At 34.7% G+C, this 25528-nt stretch overlaps 1 protein-coding gene across 4 annotated transcripts in view; it reads left to right on the top strand.

The window, feature by feature from the left end:
* The window catches only part of PJA2 (praja ring finger ubiquitin ligase 2), a 78674-nt gene that overhangs the window by 5638 nt on the left and 47508 nt on the right, over nucleotides 1-25528 (top strand). For 2 of the 4 annotated variants that reach the window (XM_082376757.1, XM_082376760.1), the window contains exons 2-4: nucleotides 19381-19498; nucleotides 20825-21025; nucleotides 22471-23521. In XM_082376757.1, coding sequence (XP_082232883.1) covers nucleotides 19468-19498; nucleotides 20825-21025; nucleotides 22471-23521 — 1283 coding nt within the window. In that variant the 5' untranslated portion in view covers nucleotides 19381-19467. Of the gene's footprint in view, nucleotides 1-739; nucleotides 802-10803; nucleotides 10825-19380; nucleotides 19499-20824; nucleotides 21026-22470; nucleotides 23522-25528 lie in introns of those variants that run through there. The other 2 variants (XM_082376758.1, XM_082376759.1) reach the window with 2 other exon arrangements.

The following is a 25528-nucleotide window of genomic DNA, read 5'->3' as shown; positions in this document are numbered from 1 at the left end:
TTTTGTCTTTATTAGTTTGTTTCCACGTTTATCAATTTTGTTAATTTTTCCGAAGATCCAGTTTTTTATTTTATTACTCAAAAAACAAATGTTTTCAATTTCATTGATTTCTGCTCTTTACTATTTCTTCTTGTGTGCTTTGGAATTAAATCCACTCTGTTACAATTTTTTAAGGTATAAGCTTAGGCTATTGATTTGAGACCTTTCTTCTTTTCCTGCTAAGCACCACATTAGATGGTCCCACAATTTTTTTTTTTTAATTTTTATTTATTTATTTATTATTTTTGGCTGTGTTGGGTCTTTGTTGCTGCGAGCGGGCTTTTTCTAGTTATGGCAAGCGGGGACTACTCTTCTTTGTGGTGCGCAGGCTTCTCATTGCGGTGGCTTCTCTTGCTGTGGAGCACGGGCTCTAGGCGCGTGGGCTTCAGTAGTTGTGGCTTGCAGGCTCTAGAGCGCATGCTCAGTAGTTATGGCACATGGGCTTAGTTGCTCCATGGCATGTGGGATCTTCTGGGACCAGGGCTCGAACCCGTGTCCCCTGCATTGGCAGGATTCTTAACCACTGTGCCACCAGGGAAGCCCTGGTCCCACAAATTTTTATGTTGATATTTTCTGAGTTCTTATGTGACTTTCACATTGACCCATGGGTTGTTTAGAAGTATATTGTTTAATTTCCAATTATTTGTTGATTTTCCCTGTCTCTTTCTATAATTGATTTCTATGCTTAATTTTGTTTTAGATGGAAAGCATACTTTGTATAATTTTGTTTGAATTCTTTGAAGTTTTATGACTTAGAATATGGTAAGTCTTGGTAAATGTTCCATGTGCAATTAAAAATAATGTATATTATGCTGCTTTGGGGTGGAATATTTTATAAATTCTACATTCCATATTAAATACTAAATTATATATTTATATGAAACATTCTGTAATTGTCAGTTGACTGGTGGTGCTCGTTAGTTTTTCTGTTTCCTTACTGAGGTTTTGTCTACTTGTTTTGTTGATCACTGAGAAGAATTGAAGTCTCCAAATATAATTGTGGATTTGTCTGTTTCTCCTCTTTGTTCTATTTTTGCTTCATGAATTTTGAACCTCTGTTGTCAGATGCATATATGTTTAGGATTGTTATGTCTTCTTGGTGAATTGACCCCTTTATCATTATATAGTATCCTTCTTTGTCTCTGGTAATATTTCTTCTTCTGCAGTCTACTTTATCTTATATTAATACTGCCACTCCATCTTTCTTTTGATTCGTGTTTGTATGATTAAAAAAAAACAAAACACCTTTAAAAGCATTTATTTAAAAAAAAAAAAGCACTTTAAAGGCACACATAATAAGAAAGTAAAACGATTGGATAAATATTTGCAAACACTCACCAAAAGAAGGCTGATGTGCCTATATTAATATTGTACAAAATAGACATAAAGGAGGAAGTATAAGAGATAAACAGGAAAGTATCATAATAAGTAGGTCCATTCATCAAGACAACATAATAATCCTAAGTGTGTGTTTACCTAATAACATAGCTTCTGAATATAGAAGTTAATATAATTAGCAGTAAAGATAGGTGTGCACTCATAGCTGGAGATTTTACATATACATTTGATGTAACTGATAGAACAATTATATAAAAATATCAGTATGGGAATAGAAAATTTGAATGACATGATTAATCAACTTGATATAATTGACATTCATAGAACATTTTATCTAAAGACTGAAGACTATACTTTTTTTTTCAAGTGCACTTGGGACATTTGCCAAAATATTCTGGTCCTTGAAGTGTGATCAAATTTCACAGAATTGAAATTATACAGTACATGTTTTCTGATCACTGTGGAATTAATTACAACTCAGTAACAGAAAATAGCTAGCAAGGCTCCAAATGTTTGAAAATGAATCAAGACATTTCTAAATAGCCCATGAATCAAAATGAAGTCACGATGGAAATTAGAAAATATTTTGATCTGAAAAACAACAGAAGTATTACATCAGAGCTTGTTGAGTGTAACTGAAGCAGTGCTTTGAGAGGACTTTATTGCTTTATACAGGCACGCTTCGTTTTTATTGTGCTTTGTTTCATTGCACTTCGCAGATACTCTGTTTCTCTACAAACTGAGGTTTGCGGCAACCCTGCAATGAGCAAGTTTATCGGTGCCATTTGTCCAACAGCATTTTCTCACTGATAGTTAGCACTTTTTTTGGCAGTAAAATATTTTTTAATTAAGTTGTGTCCATTGGTTTTTTTTTATCCACAATGCTGTTGCATGTTTAATAGACTACAGTATAGCAGAAATGTAACTTTTATACACACTGTGAAACCAAAAAAAATTTACTTCCTTTGTTGCACTGTTCACTTTATTTTGGTGGTTTGAAACTGAACCCACAATATCTCCGAGGTATGCCTGTATGCATATATTAGTAAGGAAGAAAAGTTCAAAATCAGTGGTGTAAGCTCACAACTGAAGGGAGCAACAACTCAAACCTAAAGAAAGCAGAAAGAGGGAAATAATAAATATAAAAGTAGAAATCAATGAAACAGAAAAATTTACAGTTTGTTGAGGAGACTTTTAAAAAATAATAAACCTGTAGTGACTGATCAAGAAAAAATTGGGGGACAACAGAAAATACAATACTAAGAATGAAAAAGTGAAGCATCACTACAAATCGTAAAGATATTAAATTGTCAAGGAAAATTATGAACAATTTTATATTAGTACATTTGATAACTTGAATGAAAAGTCATAATCTTTGAAAAACAAATTGAATTTATTAAAAACTTTTCCACCAAGAAAACCCCAGGCCCAGATGGCTTCACTGGTAAACCTCTCAAACATTTAAGTAAGATATAATGCTAATTTTACACAGACTTTTTCGAGAACTGAAAAAGAAAACATTTTATGATTTTCGCATAATCTTGGTAGGAAAAACCTAACAAGAACATGAGAAAGAAGAGATAATTACAGGCCAATATTTCTCAAGGACATAGATACTGAGATAATCCAGTGATATGTAAAAAAGATATCACAAATTTGTTCCAGGAATACAAGGTTGGTTTGTTCTTTTACAGTTAATCAGTGTAGTCCATCTCTTTAACAGTGTAGAAGACTCATACGATCATCTCTGTAGATAGAGAAATCATTTGACAAAAGTCACCATCTGTCGTGTTAAAAATCCTCATCAAATTAGGAATAGAAGAAAACATTGTTAATTTTCTGGAGTATCAACAACAATAAAAAAAATCCTACAGCTAATATCATACTCAATGAAAAACCTTGTTTCATGTCCCATATCTTTTTTTTTTATTTAACATTATGCTGGAATTCTAACCAGTGCCCTCAGGATAAAAAAAGTTAATTTTAAAAAATGGAAAAAAATTTAAAAAGTGTTTACCAGCATAGTTTTAGAATAAGTGAATTTAGCAAGGTGACTGGATACAAGGACAACATGCAAAAATTAATTGTAAGTTGTGTGCTAGCAACCAAAAAGTATGAAATAAAATTTAAAAAGTACATTTAGAATAGCTTCAAAATATGTAATATACCTAAGAATAAATATAATAAAAATTTGGGCAAAACTTCTACACTGAAAAATATAAAACAGTGCTGAGACATTTTAAAATACTTAAATAAGTGGAGAAATATTCCATCTTCTGGTTCCTACCAGTTCCATGTGGTAGGAACTCAATATTGTTAAAATGTCAGTTTCGCCCAGGTTGAGCTATAGGTTCAACACAATTTCAATTAAAATCCCAGAATTAAAAAATTTTAATCAAATGGATTCCAAAATTTATATCAAAATGTAAATGTCTCAAGACTTGCTATAAAGTTACAGTAATTAAGACAGTGTTATATTAGCACCAGGTAGACAAAAAGACCAATGGAAGAATATGAGTGTCTAGAAATAGACCTTCACATATGTCATTTCTTGGTTTCTGACAAAAGCTCCACTGAAGTTAAGAAAACGCTTTTAATAGTGTTAGATAAATTGGATATTGGATATTTGGGAAAAAATGAACCTTGACTTTTACCTGATACTATATTCAAAAGCTCATTTGAGTTGGATCATAGATCTAAATGTAAGAGCTAAAATTATCAAGGTTCTAGAAGAAAACCTAGAAGTATATCTTCATCACCTTGGGGTAGGCAAAAATTTCTTAAATGGAACATAAAACTGATAAATTAGACTACAATCAGTTATGAATTTCTATTCATGAAGACATCATTAAAGAGAAGAGGCAAGCCACAGACTGCAAGAATATACTCACATTAAGTAAATCTGGTGAAAGACTTGTATCCAGAAAATAAAAGTAACTCTTAAAAATCAAAAAGAAAAAGGCAAACAACACACTTTTTAAAATATGCAAAAAAGCAGGCAGATCTTCACAAAAGAAGTTATCCAAAAGGCCAATGTGCATAGGTAAAGGTGCTCTACATCATTGGTCCCCAACCTTTTTGGCACCAGAGTCTGATTTCGTGGAAGACAGTTTTTCCATGGGCCGGCGAGGGGGGATGGTTCAGGCGGTAATGCGAGCAATGGAGAGAGATGGGGAGTGGCAGATGAAGCTTCCCTCTCCCGCTGCTCATCTCCTTCTGTGCGGCCTGGTTCCTAACAGGCTGCAGACTGGTAGTGGTCCACGGCCCAGGGTTTGGGGACCCCTCCTCTACATTATTACTCATCAGGGAAATGTCACAATGAGGCGCCATCACACCCCTGCCAGAATGGCTGAAATTAGAGACTGACAGTATCAAGTGTTGCCAAGGATGTGAAACAATATCAAGTGTTGCCAAGGATATGAAACAACTGATACTCTTATATATTGCTGGTGGGAATGTCAAGTTGTTTCAGCCACTTTACAAAACTGTCAGTATGTGTTATAGCTAAACATAGCTCTGTACTGTGACCCAGTAATTTCAGGTCAGATGTACCCAAGAAAGGTAAACAAAACAAAACATGTACAAGGATGTTCATAACGTGAATGAATCCCAGAAACATTGTGTCAAGCAAAAGTAGACAGACACAAAAGAGTTCATGATGTATGATTCCACTTGTATGAAGTTTAAAATAGGAAAAACTAAACTGGGGTAATAGAGGTCATGAGAGTAGTTGCCTTTGGGTTGTGAGGAGTCAGTGTCTTGGAAGGAGAGAGAGAGAGAACCCTCTGAAGTGATGGTATATGATTTACATCTTGACCTAGGTGGTAGTTATTCAGATATATACGTATGTAAAAATTCATTGAATTGTAATGTATACTTGAGTTTTATACTTTATTATATGTAAACAATTTTTCAACAAATGATTGCAGAGAAAAGGAAAATAATTTAAAAGTTTTTATCATGAAAATTTCCAAACAAATTTCTATTGAGTACAAGGAACCCCCATGTACGTATCATCTTCCTTCAACATTTTGCCGTGCTTGTTTCTGTATCTCCCCAACCCCCATTCACATATGTTCCTTTTTTTTTTTTTTTTTTTGGTATTGCTCACATCTAAATGTCTATCACAGATACATTAACTTATTCTGACCATATTTTGTGTTTTTTAACATCAAATGAAATTTGCTACCTTTTCGTATACATAACATTTTATTTCTTATTTTCCTTATTTCCTGTACCCTTGTTTTTTCTTTTCCTGACTCATTGACATGAAAATAAATCTCTGCAGCTTTTTTTTTTTAATTGAAATATAGTTGATTTACAATGTTGTTAGTTCTCTGCAGCTTTTTTATTCTGAGCTGATTGACTTGCACATCTCAAAAGAGGGTAGGTTGAGCAACATCCTTATTTGTGACACATTTGAATCAGAGATCTTCCTATCTAAATGAGAGGCAAATTTGAAGAATGTTCTTCATCTTGTTTTTTAATGAATTGATACTATATTTTTTCATCTTACTTTTCTTTTGTTAATCTTTTTCCCCCTTAGCCAATTACGCTTTCAGTAAAACATAGAAAATATTGTTCTAGTGTGTTGGGTATTGGGTGTATGCTCATTCAAGTCTTTTTTCAAAGATTGCTGTTGATAGTCTTTAAAAAAAACAGTATTTTATAACACTATTTTTTTTAACAGAATGAGAAGTTTATAAACACTTGGTGAGATAGAGGGTTTACCAGAACAGAATTTGAAAATATAGTTTTTTACCTACTTAAATATAACATTTTTGGATTATTTGTTTCTGATTATGTATATTTTATGTTTGAGTTATGTTTTATAATGTAATTTTCACTGTACCAATGCTGAGTTTACTGTTCCTCTTTTACAGTGGTTTACAAAAAAGTTTAGAGAGAAAAGTAGTAGTTAATCAAGTGTAGCCTTCTATCAGGTTACCTCTTGTAACTAGGGATAGCAAACTCCTTTCATCTTAGAAGTTTAACAGTTGTACCTTAAAATTTCTCTCTGATTTAGGTATTATCATTTCTGCAGCTGTTCCTTGCAGAATTTGCCAGTCATAGCCTGGAAGTTTGCTTGTGTAGCAGCTTGTAACTTTCAAGTCTGTGGTTGATAATAGATTACTTGATTTACTGCAGTTAGTAATGTGTCCAGTTGCTTACAGTGATATATGGGAGTAATGTCACATCAGTCCTTATTTATTGTTTACTAGTTAGATGTACTGAATATTTTGCAGTTGTATATATGTATAAGCAGCCATTTGTGCTTGTGGATAGAAGACATGAAAAATCTGGAGATACATTAACAATAATATGTAAGCGTGAAACAGAATCAAGTGCAAGCTTACATTGTTCAAAATGGATACTTTATAATCTCTTGGGATATTTACTTTGCCTTAGCAGCTGAAAGTGGAACGATGAGATAATGTTAGGAAGCTAGGTTTCAATGTAATTGGTTCCAACATATATGAAACAGCTTTCTAGTGGCATTTGTCAGAGTTTGTCATAAACTCATTTTGTCATGAAGTTTTTATTTCTGAATTTATAGCTCAAGTGTGATAATAATTACAAAATTTTGTATGACTAAAGAATTATCTTACTAAAAGGAAATGCAGGCTAGATATTTATTAAAGTTTGTTTTAAGATGAATTTTAAGAAACATTTCTAGGGCACTTTGGAAGCATATATGTAAAGCTAAATATGGGAGAATATAAAATAAATATTCCAGTGGGCTTGAGTAATCAAGACTTCCTTCTTCAAATAGTTGGATCAAATTGTATTTGTTTCTGAACTAATTTTTTGTTTTGTTCTGTTTTTTATATAACAGTATCTGAGTTTTAGGTGTCCAACATTATGATTCAACATCTGTGTTCATTACAAAGTGATCATTACCAGAAGTCTAGTTACCATTCATTACCATGTATTGTTGGTGGGAATGTAAATTGGTGCAGCCACTATGGAAAACAATATGGAGGTCCCTCAAAAAATTAAAAATAGAACTATCATCTGATCCAGAAATTCCACTTATGGGTATTTATTTGAAGAAAATGAAAACACTAACTTGAAAAGATGTATGCACCCCATGTTCACTGAAGCATCATTTACAACAGCCAAGATATGGGAACAGCCTAAGTGCCCATCAGTGGATAAATAGATAAAGAAGATGTGGGGTGTGTGTGTGTGTGTGTGTGTGTCTATATATATATATATATATATATATATATATATATATATATATGTAATGGGATATTAGCCATTAAAAAGAATGAAATCTTGGTATTGTGACAATATGGGTGGACCTTGAGGGCATTTTGCTAAGAAATCAAACAGAGAAAGACGAATACCATGTGATCTCACAGATCACATGTGGAATCTTAAAAAACAAAAAAACCCAAACTCATGCATACAGAGAGCAGATTGGTAGTTGCCAGAGGTGGGGGTTAGGAGCAGGCAAAATGGGTGAAGGGGGTCAGAAAGTGCAAATTTCCAGTTATAAAATATGTAAGTCATGGGGATGTAATGTACAGCATGGTGACTAATAGTTAATACTTCATAGTACTATGTGGCATATTTGCAAGTTGCTAAGAGAGTAGATTTCAAAAGTTCTTTTCACAAAAAAATTTCATAACTCTGTATAGTGACAGATATTAACTAGACTTGTGATTATTTCACAATATATATAAATATTGAATCATTATGTTGTACACCTAATACAATGTTATATGTCATTAACACCTCTTTTTTTTTTTCCTCCAAGTGAGTTTTTTCTGGCTCCCAGCAAATGGATCACAGTGGTATAGATACAGGCTTTCAGTTGAAACTTTTCCTCTGGAAGTTCAACTGATTTGTCTCTCCTTCTGCCTAAAACTTCATTTAAATTATTTAGATGTAAATTCTAAAAGTAAGTGTTCCTGATCCAGTAGCTTTTCAATGAGTATCTACTAGGTGATAGGTGGAGTGTAAGTGCTAAGCAGCAGTTCTGACACTGTCAACAAGCAAAAGACCAGTGTAATTCATTTTGGTACTGTCATCCCTAATGTGGCATTTTCCAAGCTGAGAATAAGTAGGTCTTTTAAAGGGAGAAAATGTACCTTCATGAGATGGTATTAGAAAATCTTCGTTCTGGTGATAGGTGGAAATATAACAAAATTCAGAATCTAAGTACACGTAATTGAAATTGCTTGTATTTATCTAATACAGGATAATTTGTTATGCAGCAATAGACCTAGCAGCTCAGAACATTTATTATCTCATAGTTTCTATGGGTCAGAAATTTACGAGCAGCCTGGCTGGGTGGTTTTGGATCAAGGTCTCATGAGGCTACAGTCAAGATGGAGGCTGGGACTGCAGTCATCTGAAGCCTTGACTGGGGCTGGAGGATCTGCTTCCTAGGTGATTCATTCACATGGCTATTGCCAGAAGACCTCGGTTTCTTCTGGCTTTTGGTGGAAACTGCCAGTTCCTCATCACGTGGACCTTTCCATAGGACTACTTGAGTGGTCTTATGATGTAGCACCTGGCTTCTCCCAGAGAGAGTGAGCCAAGAGAGAGTAAGGAGGAAGCCACAATGTCTTCTGTGTCTGAATCCTGTACATCGCACACTGTTACTTCTATCATTTTATCTTCATTAGAAACAAGTCACTAATTATAGCCTACACTTAAAGGGAACAAATTAGGCTCTGCTTTTTGAAGGGAGAAGAATCAAAGAATTTGTGGACATATTATAAAACCAGCACATTATTCTAACAGAGATATGGTGACGTTACTGAAGTGAGTGGGCTACGTCGCAAAAATAATAATAATGTGTAAGTTTTAAGTATTATACAAGCTGGTCTATTAGTTGACTACTCAGTGGTGTAGGAGAACTATGATTCTGAAGGCAATTCAAGGTGTAGGCTTAGTATGTATCAACTTCAGTGTATATTGTGTTCATTTATATATGTACACTCATTCTGTTTGCTTAAGTCTTTTGCTTTATTACTATTTTATTTTATTTTTTTAACATATTTATTAGAGTATAATTGCTTTACATTGTTGTGTTAGCTTCTGCTGTATAACAAAGTGAATCAGCTATATGTATACATATATCCCCATATCCCTTCCCTCTTGCACCTCCCTCCCACCCTCCCTATCCCATCCCTCTAGGTGGTCACAAAGCACTGAGCTGATCGCCCTGTGCTGTGTAGCTGCTTCCCACTAGCTATCTGTTTTACATTTGGTAGTGTATATATGTCAGTGCCACTCTCTCACTTCGTCCCACCTTACCCTTACCCTCCCTGTGTCCTTAAGTCCATTCTCTATGTCTGCGTCTTTATTCCTGTCCTGCCCCTAGGTTCTTCAGAACCATTTTCTTTTTTAGATTCCGTATACATGTGTTAGCATATGGTATTTGTTTTCCTCTTTCTGACTTGCTGCACTCTGTATGACAGACTCTAGGTCCATCCACCTCACTACAAATAACTCAATTTCATTTCTTTTAATGGCTGAGTAATATTCCATTGTATGTATGTGCTACATCTTCTTTATCCATTCATCTGTTGATGGACACTTAGGTTGCTTCTATGTCCTGGCTATTGTAAATAGTGCTGCAATGAACATTCTGGTACATGACTCTTTTTGCATTATGGTCTTCTCAGGGTATATGCCTAGTAGTGGGATTACTGGGTCATATGGTAGTTTTTTTTATTTTTAGATTTTAAGGAACCTCCATACTGTTCTCCATAGTGGCTGTATCAATTTACATTCCCACCAACAGTGTAGGAGGGTTCCCTTTTCTCCACACCCTCTCCAGCATTTATTGTTTGTAGACTTTTTGATGATGGCCATTATGACCAGTATGAGGTAATACCTCATTGTAGTTTTAATTTGCATTTCTCTAATGATTAGTGATGTTGACCATCCTTTCATGTGTTTGTTGACAATCTCTATATCTTCTTTGGAGAAATGTCTATTTAGGTCTTCTGCCCATGTTTGGATTGGGTTGTTTGTTGATATTGTTTGATATTGAGCTGCATGAGCTGCTTGTATATTTTGGAGATTAATCCTTTGTCATTTGCTTCATTTGCAAATATTTTCTCCCATTCTGAGGGTTGTCTTTTCATCTTGTTTATGGTTTCCTTTGCTGTGCAAAAGTTTTTAAGTTTCATTAGGTCCCATTTGTTTATTTTTGTTTTTATTTCTATCTCTCTAGGAGGTAGGTCAAAAAGGATCTTGCTGTGATTTATGTCATAGAGTGTTGTGCCTGTGTTTTCGTCTAAGAGTTTGATAGTGTCTGGCCTTACATTTAGGTCTTTAATCCATTTTGAGTTTATTTTTGTGTATGGTGTTAGGGAATGTTCTAATTTCATTCTTTTACATGTAGCTGCCCAGTTTTCCCAGCACCACTCATTGAAGAGGCTGTCTTATCTCCATTGTATATTCTTGCCTCCTTTATCAAAGGTAAGGTGACCATATGTGTGTGGGTTTATCTCTGGGTATTTCATCCTGTTCTATTGATCTATGTTTCTGTTTTTGTGTCAGTACCATACTGTCTTTATTACTGTAGCTTTGTAGTATAGTTTGAAGTCAGGAAGCCTGATTCCTCCAGCTCTGCTTTTCTTTCTCAAGATTGCTTTGGCTATTCAGGGTCTTCTGTGTTTCCATACAAATTGGGCAATTTTTGTTCTAGTTTTGCGAAAAATGCCATTGGTACTTTGATAGGGATTGCATTGAATCTGTAGATTGCTTTGGGTAGTAGAGTCATTTTCACAATGTTGATTCTTCCAATCCAAGAACATGGTATATCTTTCCATCTGCTTGTATCATCTTTAATTTCTTTCATCAGTGTCTTATAGTTTTCTGCATACAGGTCTTTTGTCTCCTTAGGTAGGTTTATTCCTAGGTATTTTATTCTTTTTGTTGCAGTGGTGAATGGGAGTGTTTCCTTAACTTCTCTTTCAGATTTTTCATCATTAGTGTATAGGAATGCAAGAGATTTCTGTGCATTAATTTTGTATCCTGTTACTTTACCAAATTCATTGATTAGCTCTAGTAGTTTTCTGGTTGCATCTTTAGGATTCTCTACGTATAGTATCATGTCATCAGCAAACAGTGATAGCTTTACTTCTTCTTTTCTGATTTGGATTCCTTTTATTTCTTTTTTTCTCTGATTGCTGTGGCTGAAGCTTCCAAAACTATGTTGAATAATAGTGATGAGAGTGGGCATCCTCGTCTTGTTCCTGATCTTAGAGGAAATCGTTTCAGTTTTTCACCATTGCAAACTATGTTGTCTGTGGGTTTGTCATATATGACGTTTATTATGTTGAGGTAGGTTCCCTCTATGCCCAGTTTCTGGAGAGTTTTTTTATCATAAATGGGTGTTGAATTTTGTCAAAAGCTTTTTCTGCATCTACTGAGATTATCATGTGGATTTTATCCTTCAATTTGTTAATATGGTTTATCACATTGATTGATTTGCATATATTGAAGAATTCTTGCATTCCTTGGATAAACCCCACTTGATCACGGTGTATGATCCTTTTAATGTGCTGTTGGATTCTGTTTGCTAGTATTTTGTTGAGGATTTTTGCATCTGTGCTCATCAGTGATATTAGCCTGTAGTTTCAGAAGGATAGGTGTTAGCTCTTCTCTAAATGTTTGATAGAATTTGCCTGTGAAACTGTCTGGTCCTGGGCTTTTGTTTGTTGGAAGATTTTTAATCACCGTTTCAATTTCAGTGCTTCTGATTGGTCTGTTTATATTTTCTATTTCTTCCTGGTTCAGTGCTGGAAAGCTGTACTTTTGTAAGAATTTGTCCATTTCTTCCATGTCGTTCATCTTATTGGCATATAGTTGCTTGTAGTAATCTCTCATGATCCTTTGTATTTCTGCAGTGTCGCTTGTTACTTCTCCTTTTTCATTTCTAATTCTGTTGATTTGAGTCTTCTCCCTTTTTTTCTTGATGAGTTGGCTAATGGTTTATCAACTTTGTTTATCTTCTCAAAGAACCAGCTTTTAGTTTTATTGATCTTTGCTATCATTTCCTACATTTCTTTTTCATTTATTTCTGCTCTGATCTTTATGATTTCTTTCCTTCGGCTAACATTGGGTCTTTTTTGTTCTTCTTTCTCTAATTGCTTTAGGTGTAAGGTTAGGTTGTTCATTTGAGATGTTTCTTGTTTCTTGAGGTAGGATCGTATTGCTATAAACTTCCCTTTTAGAACTGCTTTTGCTGCATCCCATAGGTTTTGGGTCATTGTGTTTCTAGGTATTTTTTGATTTCCTCCTTGATTTTTTCAGTGATCTCTTGGTTATTGAGTAGCGTATTGTTTAGCCTCCATGTGTTTGTATTTTTTACAGTTTTTTCCTGTAATTGATATCTAGTCTCATAGCATTGTGGTCGGAAAAGATACTTGATATGAGTTCAATTTTCTTAAATTTACCAAGGCTTGATTTGTGACCCAAGATATGGTCTATCCTGGAGAATGTTCCATGAGCACTTGAGAAGAAAGTATTTTCTGTTGTTTTGGGATGGAATGTCCTATAAATATCAATTAAGTCCATCTTGTTTAATGTGTCATTTAAAGCTTGTGTTTCTTTATTTATTCTCATTTTGGATGATCTGTCCATTGGTGAAAGTGGGGTGCTAAAGTCCCCTACTATTATTGTGTTACCGTTGATTTCCCCTTTTATGGGTTTTAGCATTTGCCTTTTGTACTGAGGTGCTCCTATGTTGGTTGCATAATTTACATATTTACAATTGTTATATCTTCTTCTTGGATTGATCCCTTGATCATTATGTGGTATCTTTCTTTGTCTCTTGTAATGATCTTTATTTTAAAGTCTGTTTTATCTGATATGAGAATTGCTACTCCAGCTTTCTTTTGATTTCCATTTGCATGGAATATTTTTTTCCTTCCTCTCACTTTCAGTTTGTATGTGTCCCTAGGTCTGAAGTGGGTCTCTTATAGGCAGCATATATACGGGTCTTGTTTTTGTATCCATTCAGCCCCTCTGTGTCTTTTGATGGGAGCATTTAATCCATTTACATTTCAGGTAATTATCAATATGTATGTTCCTATTACCATTTTCTTAATTGTTTTGGGTTTGTTATTGTAGACCTTTTCCTTCTCTTGTGTTTCTTGCCTTGAGAAGTTCCATTAGTATTTTCTGTAAAGCTTTTTTGTTGGTGCTGAATTCTCTTAGCTTTTGCTTGTCTGTAAAGGTTTTAATTTCTCCATTAAATCTGAATGAGATCTTTGCTGGGTAGAGTAATCTTAGTTGTAGGTTTTTCCCTTTCATCACTTTAAATATGTCCTGCCACTCCCTTCTGGCTTGCAGAGTTTCTGCTGAAAGATCAGCTGTTAACCTTATGGGGATTCCCTTGTATGTTATTTGTTGCTTTTCCCTTGCTGCTTTCAATATTTTTTCTTTGTATTTAATTTTTGATAGTTTAATTAATATGTGTCTTGGCGTGTTTCTTCTTGAATTTATCCTGTGTGGGACTTTCTGCATTTTCTGGACTTGATTGACTATTTCCTCTCCCATGTTAGGGAAGTTTTCAACTATAATCTCTTCAAATATTTTCTCAGTCCCTTTCTTTTTCTCTTCTTCTTCTGGGACCCCTAAAATTCGAATGTTGGTGTGTTTAAATGTTGTCCCAGAGGTCTCTGAGACTGTCCTCAATTTTTTTCATTTTTTTTTTTTTATTCTGCTCTGCTGTAACTATTTCCACTATTTTATCTTCCAGGTCACTTATCCATTTTTCTACCTCAGTTATTCTGCTGTTGATTCCTTTTAGAGAATTTTCAATTTCATTTATTGTGTTTTTCATCATTGTTTGTTTGCTCTTTAGTTATTCCAGGTCCTTGTTAAATGGTTCTTGTATTTTCTTCTATTTCCAAGATTTTGGATCATCTTTACTATCATTACTCTGAATTCTCTTTCACGTAGACTGCTTATTTCCTCTTCATTTGTTTGGTCTGGTTGGTTTTTACTTCGCTTCTTCATTTGCTGTGTATTTCTCTGTCTTCTTCTTTTGCTTACCTTACTTTGTTTGGGGTCTCCTTTTTACAGGCTGCAGGTTCATAGTTCCTGTTGTTTTTGGTGTCTGCCCCCAGTGGGTAAGGCTGGTTCAGTGCGTTATGTAGGCCTTCTAGTGGAGGGGACTGGTTCCTGTGTTCTGTTGAATGAGGCTGGATCTTGTCTTTCTGGTGGGCAGGACTGCGTCAGGTGGTGTGTTTTGGGGTGTTCGTGAACTTACGATTTTAGGCAGCCTCTCTGCTAATGGGTGGGGTTGTGTTCCTGTCTTGCTAGTTGTTTGGCATGGGGTGTCTAGCACTGGAGCTTGCTGGTCGTTGAGTGGAGCTGGGTCTTAGCATTGAGACAGAGATCTCTGGGAGAGCTCTCGTGGATTGATATTATGTCGGCCTGGAGGTTTCTGGTGGTCCAGTGTCCTGAACTGAGCTCTCCCACCTCAGAGGCTGAGGCCTGACACCGGGCTGGAACACCAAGACCCTGTCAGCCACACGGCCAGGTACGTGGGGAGTTTCTTGCCTTTTGGGAAGTCTGAGGTCTTCCGCCAGCATTCAATAGGTGTTCTATAGGAGTTGTTCCACATGTAGACGTATTTTTGATGTATTTGTGGGGAGGAAGGTGATCTCCACGTCTTAACTTCTCTACCATCTTGAAGGTCCTCTTTTATTACTATTTTAGATTTTTAGTTTTCTGAATTAGTTCTACTACCGCTAGCTTTCATTTAATGTGTGTAAGTATAAGAGTTGGAGTTAGAATATAAGTATTCCCAACTCTTCGTCTCTTTTCATTATATTTTCATATTTCCATCAGAGAAAGGAGCACAGAATTGCCGTTCATTCATTCATCCCTTTTTTCACAACTGTTTAAATTTGTATCTTGTTAGAGAATGTAAGGATACAGTGCGTTTAATAGACATAATGCACTTAAAACAAGGTCTTTATCTTTAAATTCACCACAGTCTTTCAGTTCTGCTGTGGGAGGTGTACACCCCACACCCATGCTTTTCCTTGTATTCTTTTGAAGGTTGTTTCCATTGCCTATCTAGAGCTGCTGGTGTACTATCCTAATTAAAATGATAAATGATGATATCTAGGTAAATAACTGGAAGATCTAGAATTAATACTTCCCTGTTTAACTCCTTTATTCTTAGACAGCAGCACATTTATGGAGCTTTTTTGTTTTTCTTTTTGGTTATTGTTTTTGTTTTTACAATTAGGAAGACGTATATGAAGATTCCAAAGCATTTGACATGAATAATCGTCACAAGTAGAGAGGAATCATGTTACCTATTAGGTGAATAGTACTAGCAAAGGAAACGTTTCTTTAGAGAAGACTCAGAAACCAAATGTTGCCAATAAACTTTAGGTACAAATTTGGCACTGATGAATTAATCATTTTAATCTTGACACACAGCTAGGTCTTTATTTTTTATTATTTATTCTCTCCTCCCTGTTTTGCTTTGTTTTCTCTTTTATACTTCAGAGATAGGAATGAGTTACATTTGTCTACATAGCTGGCCTCAGATAAAATAGAGGTAATTAGTGTCTACAGAAAGATTCTAGTCTACATTTTATTCATAAGACAAGAGCCACTATTGAAAATGATGATGATGATGATGATGATGATGATGAAAGAAGAAGAAGGGAATAAGAAAGTGCAAGAAATTTTAAAAATTATTGTAGAGAATATTGGAAGGCTGGAATTTAAAGCAGATGAAAGCTACCATTCCGTAAATTGAAAATGAGAAAGAAAAGTTTAGAGACAAAGGATTAAACTACGTGGGCCAAATATAGTGAAAATAGGAAGGAAAAGAAAAAAGGACATCTTTGAGACAATCTAATGAAAGCCTTTAAATTAAAGCAGCCCTAGTAGGGCTATGCAGTAGAAATTTTTTAAATGGCCTAAGAAAGTCCTTGCGAAATTATAGAATACTGTTTATTAAGAGAAAATCCTAATTATTCCAAAGAGAAAAATTGGTTTACTTACAGAAGGATGAGAAATAAATTGGCAGAACAGTTTCTTAACAGCAACATGGGATGCTTAGAAAACATTGCCTTTTAGAGTTTGTAAAAAATGATTTTGTTTTGACCTATATCCAAAGTGTAAGGGAGAGATGAAAATATTTTGACATGGAAAGACTCAACGTTTACCTCCTTACATAAAATTCCTGAAACAATTACTTGAAGATCTTCTAGTAAAGACAAAACAAACAAATGCACACCCCTTCCCCAAACAAACAAACAAAAGAAAGGAAAACATGGGTTTCAAATCAGGGGACCTAACTCAGAAGTACCATCAGAAGTACCATCAAAAGTTAGCACGGAAGTAGTTGGATCTTGAAAACAAGTAGACTAAATTTATATCAGGATGTTGGAGGGCTCCAAAAAGAATCTTTTAGAAAGAAGTGGATTCATGTTGAAGAAAAGTATGATTAAGAAACAGAGCGATTTTCATGATTTTGTACTCTTAACAGCACTCTCTCTTAACAGCACATTCTGATCAGGCATTTATACCCACTATTCTACCAAAGGTGCCCCGTGTCAGGAACTCCGGTAATCTTCCATGTTGCTAAGTCTAGTGGTCAGTTATAGATCCTTGTCATACTTTACCTTTTAGCAGCATTGGCACAGTGGATCAATTCTTTGGTCTAAAGCACTGTCTTCATTTGACATCCACACTCCTGGATTTTTTCTTTTCTCTCACAAGCCCCTCTCACTGGTTGGTTTTCCTGATACTTCTTTTTCCCTGGCCTCTTAATTTTGGATCGTCTCAGGGTTCAGCCCATGAACTTCTTTCCTTCTCCAAGCCTACTTAGACATCTCTTCCAAGTTCAAGCCCTTTTGAATATTGTCTATATCCTGATAACTCCCAAATTATAATGGCAGTTCAGAATTGTCCAGTGAACTCCAGCATCCTATTTAACATTTCTACTTGAATATCTAATAGATATCTCAAATTTAACACATCCAGAACTAAACTCAAGATACTTTCTCCAAACCTACATCTTCCACAAATTTTCCTATGTCAGTTAATGGCAACTCTGTTTTTCTAGTTGCCCAGGCTATAAAACTTAGAGTCAACCTCAAATCCTTACCTTCTTTCATAACCTATATCAGAAAACTTTGTTGGCTGTACTTTCACAACATAGCCAGAATCTGACCATTTCTCACCACCTGTTTTTACTCTGGTCCAAACCACTCTTGTCAGTATTTCCATGGCTTTCTAGCCAGTCGCCCTGCCTTTGACCTTGTTCCCCTTCATCTAAACACAGTAGCCAGAGTGTTCCTTTTAAAACAGAAGTTCTCTTCTCAGAACTGTTTGGTGGTTTTCCCTCTCACTCAAAATGAAACCTACGTTTTTTTTATTATCCTGTAAAGACCTGTGTAATCTGTTCCCCCTTACTCCCTTCTCCCTAATTAACTTTCTAACCTCATCTGTTACTTTCTCTCTTCCTCATTCCATCCCAGACTTCTTGCTAAGGTAAATTCTGGAAATTCTCACTTCGGGATCTTCTGTTTATTCTGCTGAGAATGTTCTTTCCCTAGGTTTACACATGGCTCTCTCCTCACAGGTGTTTGCTCAGATGATCCCTCCTCAGTGAGGCCTTCCCTAACCACACTGCTTTAAACTGCACACCCCTAGCAGCTCTTTATTCTCTGCTCTGTTTTGCTCCATAGTATGTATTGTCTAACATATCCTTATTTTTTACTTATTTGTTTAATGTCTATACCCCATACTGCAGTTTCAGGAGGACAGGAATATTTGTCTATTTTGTTCATTGTTATATCCTCAGCATTGAAAATAGTGCCTGGAATATTGCCTTATTTCAAAGAAAAGGCTTTGGGTAAAATACTCATGAAGTTAAATCCATGGCTGACCTTTGAGTCTGCCATGTATTATACTGTGAATCTGTGAAGATTCAAGTTAATTGCAGATTATTTTTCTTACTATTAAAACAATATTAATCAGAGCTTGTGTTTTTGCCAGTATGGTAGAATTATTTTCTTGATATTCCTTTACCCTGTAGCTATTGTTAACCATCTGACTTGATTTAGCTATATTAGAGCATTACTGTACAACCTATTGCTGAATTTATAATTTATATGGGAGAATGTGTGTACTTTTATGTATGTTAATTTATAGCTATATACATGGCTAGATAGATCACATATACAGTTAAACTAATTTTAAGAACTGTCATCTTGTAACAACTTTAAGTTGGTGGTAGGCAGTTTAGCAATAGTTCAAGTGTTTAAGTAATTAAGGTATTTAATTAAAAAGCTAAGCTCTTGACAAACTTTAAAAAAAGCACAGGTTGCAACTTTTAAAATAGTAAATAAATGGATTAATTTCAAAACAGATGAAGTCTTTTTATACTTTGCATGGTAAATTTTAGTTTTTCTAATTTAGAATGGGTTTTTTTTGGGATTAAAATATCCGAATGATCAATTGACTATTATTGTAAAGAATAAGTGTATCATTTTTATACACGTTAATTATTAATTGTCATAAGCCACTATATATTTTTAACATGTACCACTATACATTTTTAAAATGAAGTTTGTATTCTTAGGGTTAACTTCTTTTAACAATGCCAGGGCTAAAGGAACTTTAGTGCTTGATGGAGAAGCAGATAGTGTGTAGTAGACCCCCAAACAGTTTGGTCACATACCCCAATCAACACTTCTCCCAATATATTTGCTTCTTTACTTATAAATTATTTGTGTGTTATTATTATTGTCATTCTTAAGGATGATATATACTTAAGGCAAGGTTTTTCAAGAGGAGATCTAAATCTCTTTTCAAATAGCCATCTTCATAGTTTTGAGGTTTTTTGATTGACTTGTCAGATCCAATTGTGTTTTTCTGTGTTATTATGGGCCAGCTAAGAGCTTCACTAGGAGAAGTAGTATTAGTTTTGCTATTTTTGTTTTGGGCCTGTATTATTAATATTTTGTTTAATCCATGGTTTCTTTGTAGGAATCTCCTGCAGCTTATCCATTGTGTGAGTAAAAACTAAATAACATCCATAATTCCACTGAACTGGGCACACAAAAACTGCCATATATGTCACAGTATACTGAAAAAGAGCCAGCAGGTAAGCAAGGTGTCTCTGTCAATTCCTCTACACTGAGAACTTCATATTTTTCCTTCCAGATTCCTTGAGTACCATACATGATATGTGATCATGGTCTTACTTAAGGCCAGTTTCAATCCATGTATTGAATATTTATAAAGCTTAATTTCTAATTTTTGATATAAAAATGAGTATAAATAGAAACTCATATTTTCTTTCCATACCCCCTTGGCATCTATTGTGCTTTTCACTTTGGAGACTATTCTTGTGGAGGTGTTGTTAAGGGTACTGGTTCTGGAGTCATAATATTGGGTTATTGGACAAGTTTCTTAAATAATTCATTTTAACCCTAGTTTTTTATTCTTTAAAATAAAATACAGTATCCACCTCAACAGGTTTGTGAGGGGATGAAGTAACAATGTAACACTTGGTATCATATATTGTAATATTATAAATACATGTTTGTTTTTGTGCTTAAAAGCAATTATATTTCTTATTGCAATGCAATAAAACAAAAATGTGTAACTTTTTCATTTATTGACTATTCCGTATACTGTGAGAAAATATTTTGTTTAGTTCCTGCATAATATATGTAAAACTCAATTGACTAAGCAAACTTTTGCTCTATGTATATATGAGATAATGTCCTACTCAGTAAAAGATGCTACTGTTGCTACTATATATCCCTCAGGCATCAGAACTTAGTATTCGACTTGTTCAAATGTTGATGATTTTTTCTTTTCATACATACCATATGTATACCATTGGTAGTTTTGAAAAGTTTGACTTGGCTCTCCACTGTTTTCTTTTGGAGAATTTTACCTGACCCTGATCTTTGGGATATATTTTATTGTGGTCCCATTAGTTCTTTATAATTGTACAGATACCATTTAAAGAAATTACTTGTTACCTTTGACTGGAATTTATTCACTTAACATAATTGAAACCATTGTATCATGTGCGTGCGAGTAATTCACTCAACAAATATGTATTGAGCACTTATACATAAGGTACTTTGATAACTTGGAGAATCATTCTTCAATCCTTAAGGAGCTTTTACAGTATAGTAATTCGGCAAGTGGAAAAAATTTGGGGTAAGTAACGTTATAAAAATCTGAAATACCTTAAAGGAACCAAATTTTAAAAGATATTTTGGGGGATAAGGGGGTCACATAACTCTCATAATATAGTATTTCATGTTTTCTTTTCAAGTATGTTTTATATTACTAGTAAGGGGCACTCGATGTTCAGTAGCATATGATTTGGCAATATATGTTGAAACATTACCCCAAATGTCAGAATAAGAGTCATTGCTGTGCCTCTTTTATTTTTAACTCTGTTTTTCAGCAATGGATCAAGAAGCCAGCAAGGCGGCCTGGCCCAAACCAGCAGGAGGATATCAGACAATCACAGGCAGGCGATATGGCAGAAGACATGCATATGTCAGTTTCAAACCGTGTATGACCAGGCATGAAAGAAGCTTAGGTAGGGCTGGTGATGACTATGAAGTGTTGGAACTAGATGATGTTCCAAAAGAAAATTCCTCAGGTATGCAACATGGAATTATTTAAAAGCTATTAATAACCATGTAAGAATTGATCTTGTAATATTTGAAATAGTGAGTGGGTTTTATGTGTTTCTCTGAGTAAATCCTATACATTTCCTATCAAGAAATTCATTTCAAAATTTTCTGTTAACTTAATAGTATATACATTTAAACATAGAAAAAGATAGAATATGGCCAGTCATTAAAATATAACTACATTGTCACGGCAGTGATTACATGTTGTCACATCCTTCAGCCAGAGAAAATCTTCATCTTTCAATCCAAAAAAATTTTTAGTGTGAACTGAGTATATTTTTCCCTGCATATTACATTTAAATAGCTTTTTGTTGTTTTATTTGTATCTCAATAATTTAGCTTGGTTAAGTTGATTCTTTTAGAATCATATAAATTATAAATGTCAAGTAATACATAGTTATTTAATTAAAATTTCCTAATTATTCATTAGTTTGAAAAAGTATTTTGCAGGTATCCATGTACTATAACTACACATTTTTGGACTGGAATGTCATCTTCCTCTTGTCCTGAGCAAACTTGATAATTCTAGGTTATTTTTTTTTACTGTCATTTATATACAAGAATCTGAATTATTAGCTAAGGTCATTCTGTTAAAGCAGCCTTTTTGTGATATGACAAGACTTCCCTTCAGTTATTTATAAATTTTTGTTCCAACAGGTCTTAACATCTTCATTTTTGTTACTACGTTAGTGGTGGTAAAAGATAGTCATGTTTAAAGTAATTTGTAGAGTAGATAGGATTTTACTCTTGTCTCAGAATTCTGACAAACTATGACAAAGAGAATCAACATATTGACTCTTTTGTTGTTTTTCACTGATAGCTGTAACATAGTTAAAGTTAACTCATTGTAGATATATTTTAACAATTCATTTTGGGGATAGAAATCTAATATATATCTAGGGACTGAGATATAATCTTCTGAATTGACATAAAACACAGTAGAGTCTCATTTCTGTTAGATCTATATATAGCCTGTTCTATTATGACCACCGTTTAAAAAATCTACATATAATAAAGTAATTTAAGTCTGAATTGCACAGTCCAACGACTGGGAGGGCAGATTGGTTACCCTGTGACTTCACTTATGCCTCTCATTGTTAGTCTCTCATTAGCCTCTCTTTTAAATGTCTTTTACAGAATGTTTTAGGTATTAGGATTTAGGTGAAAAACCTACAGAAGGCATCTGAGGGAGAGGATATTAAGAGGCTACACAGTGGCATAAATGAACCCATAGGGTAACCAGTCCGCCCTCCCAGTTAAGTTAGGGAGCCTAGAAGCACCTGTCAGAGAAATTCACTCATATTCTCAAATAAGTAATAATTGGTATGATTTCTAGTTAGAGAGTCATTATTAAATAAAACGTTATCTAAATTAATCCCTCTAAATATGTTTTCTTTTGTTTTCTGTGAAGGTTCCAGTCCATTGGATCAAGTTCATTCTTCTTTACCCAATGACCCTTTATTTGAAAAAACTGAAGCAGAAATTCCCATTTGTGATACAGCATTGAATCAAACCATTGAAAGCAGTCCATCCTTTGCTGCAGTACATCATAGCGAGGAAGGCAGGGAGACCTTAGGAAGCAGTACGGATCTTCACCATCACTCTGAGGGAGAATATACTTCAGGAGTTTGTAATGCTTCAAGTGTCCAAAATGGAATTACATTGGTTCATACTGACTCTTATGATCCAGATGGCAGACACGGAGAGGATAATGACCGTCATCGGCTCTCTGCAGACATTGTGGAAGGTGGTAGATATCAGGAAGCATTGGGCAATACAGTGTTTGAGTTGGAAAATGGAGAGGTAGAGGCATACACTGGTCTTTCACCGACAGGTCCCTCTTTTAACTGTGAATTAAGAGATGAGTTTGAAGAGGTAGATTCAGCACCTTTAGTGAAAAGTTCAACTGGTGATACTGAGTTTGTCAATCAGAACAATCAGGAATTTCAGAGGTCCTCTTCTGAAGATGAAGTGGTTAGAAAGAAACAACAAAATAATACTAGCCAGGAGAGACAAAGAGAAAATTCAGTTGAAGATTCAGCCTGTGCTCCCAGGCATATTTGCAGTGAGCAAAATACCAGTGATAGGGGCAAAAACCAGGGAAGTTCTCCTGAACAGGTAGTGAGGCCCAAAGTTAGGAAACTGATAAGTTCAAGCCAGGTGGACCAAGAAACAGGTTTTAATAGGCATGAGGCTAAGCAAAGAAGTGTTCAGAGGTGGAGAGAGGCTTTGGAAGTTGAGGAAAATGGCTCAGATGACCTCTTAATAAAATGTGATGACTATGATGGAGAACATGATTGTATGTTCTTGGATCTGCCTTTCGCAAGAGTTACACAGAGGGAAACAGAAGATAACCAAATAACACCAGAAAATGGAGCCACAGGAAGGCAGGAAGTTGTGGATAACACATTTTGGAATGGCTGTGGAGATTATTACCAACTGTATGACAAAGATGAAGATAGGTAAGGTTTCGTGCTGTGCTTTGTGAGATGGTTTAGTGAGCAAAGTGGTTTATTTCTAGTACCATGATATTTGGTGGATGGGCTGTCTGACATGGTCAGGGAATTAGATATTTTGACTTGTCAAATATTCTTATTTACTGAGTGGTAACCATACATGTAAACTACTGGTTAGTTTTTCACAGTAACTCTCTTTGAGGGATTTCAGGAGTTTACAGAAATTATAAGTTCAGGTAATGGTTATTCATTATTACAAAAAGACAGAGCTACTAATTATTTCAGTTCATGATATTTCAGTTAATAAAATGCAAGGTAAACACTTATTGTATTTAAAAAAATTTCTAAGCCAGTCTGGGTTTAAAAAGTGATTAAAATCACAGAAAATTTTGATTGGTAATATTGCATTAACTTTGCCAGTATTTACTAATATCACCTGTTTATTCTTCCTGTTGCTCTTCCTGTCACTGTTTATTTTTTACTTATTTTTGTTTAGCATTTAATTTTCATTAACAACTTTATGTGGTACATTCTATTATTTTTCGCATTTGTAGATGAAACTGAGGCATAAGAGCACTTACTAACTTCCTAAGGTCACAAAGCTAGTAAAAGGTGGAGCTGGAATTTGATTATCTACTTATTGACTAACTCCAGGCTCTGTGTTCTTCACCACTATAATTTACTATTTTCAAGAGAACATATAACATTTCTTATAATAAGCATTCTGATTCCTCTTACATAGTTTCCTTTTTTTCCAAACTGTAGGACAACAGAAACAACAGAGAAATGGAGAATTTCTTTGTCCAACTGCTGACTTTTCATTCCCCAGAGTCACTTTCACTTATCCTTTTAAGCTAGTGGGAACCCTTGCCATGCTCAATTACAGTGCAATTTCAAGATTTTATTAATTTAAAGAAATAGTTTTTTTTAACTAGAAAGTACTGCAAGGGAAGAATTTATCCTTTTGAATATGAATGCATTTTATATATTTTATTTCATATCATAAAGTTAATAAAATCTTTTTGCTTTTCATTGGCTGTATGAATTAAGCTTCCGTAGTATAGTATAAGTAACTTGTAGAAACAATTGAAATTTTTCTACTGCTATCTTGAAGTTTGTAATCTTCAAGGGTTAGCAGACAATATTTATGTAACCTACTATTTTCTAAGCTAAGAATAAAGTTAGTTAAGAACTTGTGCCTGGGACTTCCCTGGCAGTCCAGTGGTTAGGATGCTGCACTTCCACTGCAGGGGGCACAGGTTCTATCCCTGGCTGGGGAACTAAGGTTTTGCATGCCGTGTGGTGCGGGCAATAAAAAAAAAAGAACTTGTGCCTGATTTATTTCTGTTTTTTCAGTTTAGGTCCACAGTCTTTTATCCAAAATCCACAAAGTTCTAAAAACAGAAATTGACAACAAAACCTGACCTAATATTAACTTACCTGATGGCAGATCTAGATCTAAAAACGAGGACATTTTCAAGTATTCATACGTTTTGCTACAGAAATATGAACGTGTTTGATTTCTGGGTGCTGGCTTAGACCCCACTGGGAATTGTTAAGTAGTATTTCTAAGCCTTTTTTACTACATTTTGCTTTTTTGAAGAAAATCATTTAATTTGGCTGTGCTTTCTCCATTATAGACACTAATCAAAAATAAAATCTTCTTTTGTTTGCTTTTTATAGTTAGGCCTGATGTCATCTAATGAAGTTGATGAAATATTTACACTGTTTTCCAACCTCAAGAAAAAGGGTGGTTTTCTTGGCTCTTGGTTTTTTTTTTTTAAATTATTTTATTTATTTATTTATTTTAACATCTTCATTGGAGTATAATTGCTTTACAATGGTGTGTTAGTTTCTGCTTTATAACAAAGTGAATCAGTTATACATATATACATATCCCCGTATCTCTTCCTTCTTGTGTCTCCCTCCCTCCCACCCTCCCTATCCCACCCCTGTAGGTGGTCACAAAGCACCGAGCTGATCTCCCTGTGCTATGCGGCTGCTTCCCACTAG

The sequence above is a fragment of the Balaenoptera borealis genome (genome assembly GCF_965194805.1).
Source record: "Balaenoptera borealis genome assembly, chromosome: 2".
Taxonomy (NCBI): Eukaryota; Metazoa; Chordata; class Mammalia; order Artiodactyla; family Balaenopteridae; genus Balaenoptera; species Balaenoptera borealis.
The sequence above is the reverse complement of the archived record's forward strand: the minus strand, read 5'-3'. Positions and strand labels throughout refer to the sequence as shown.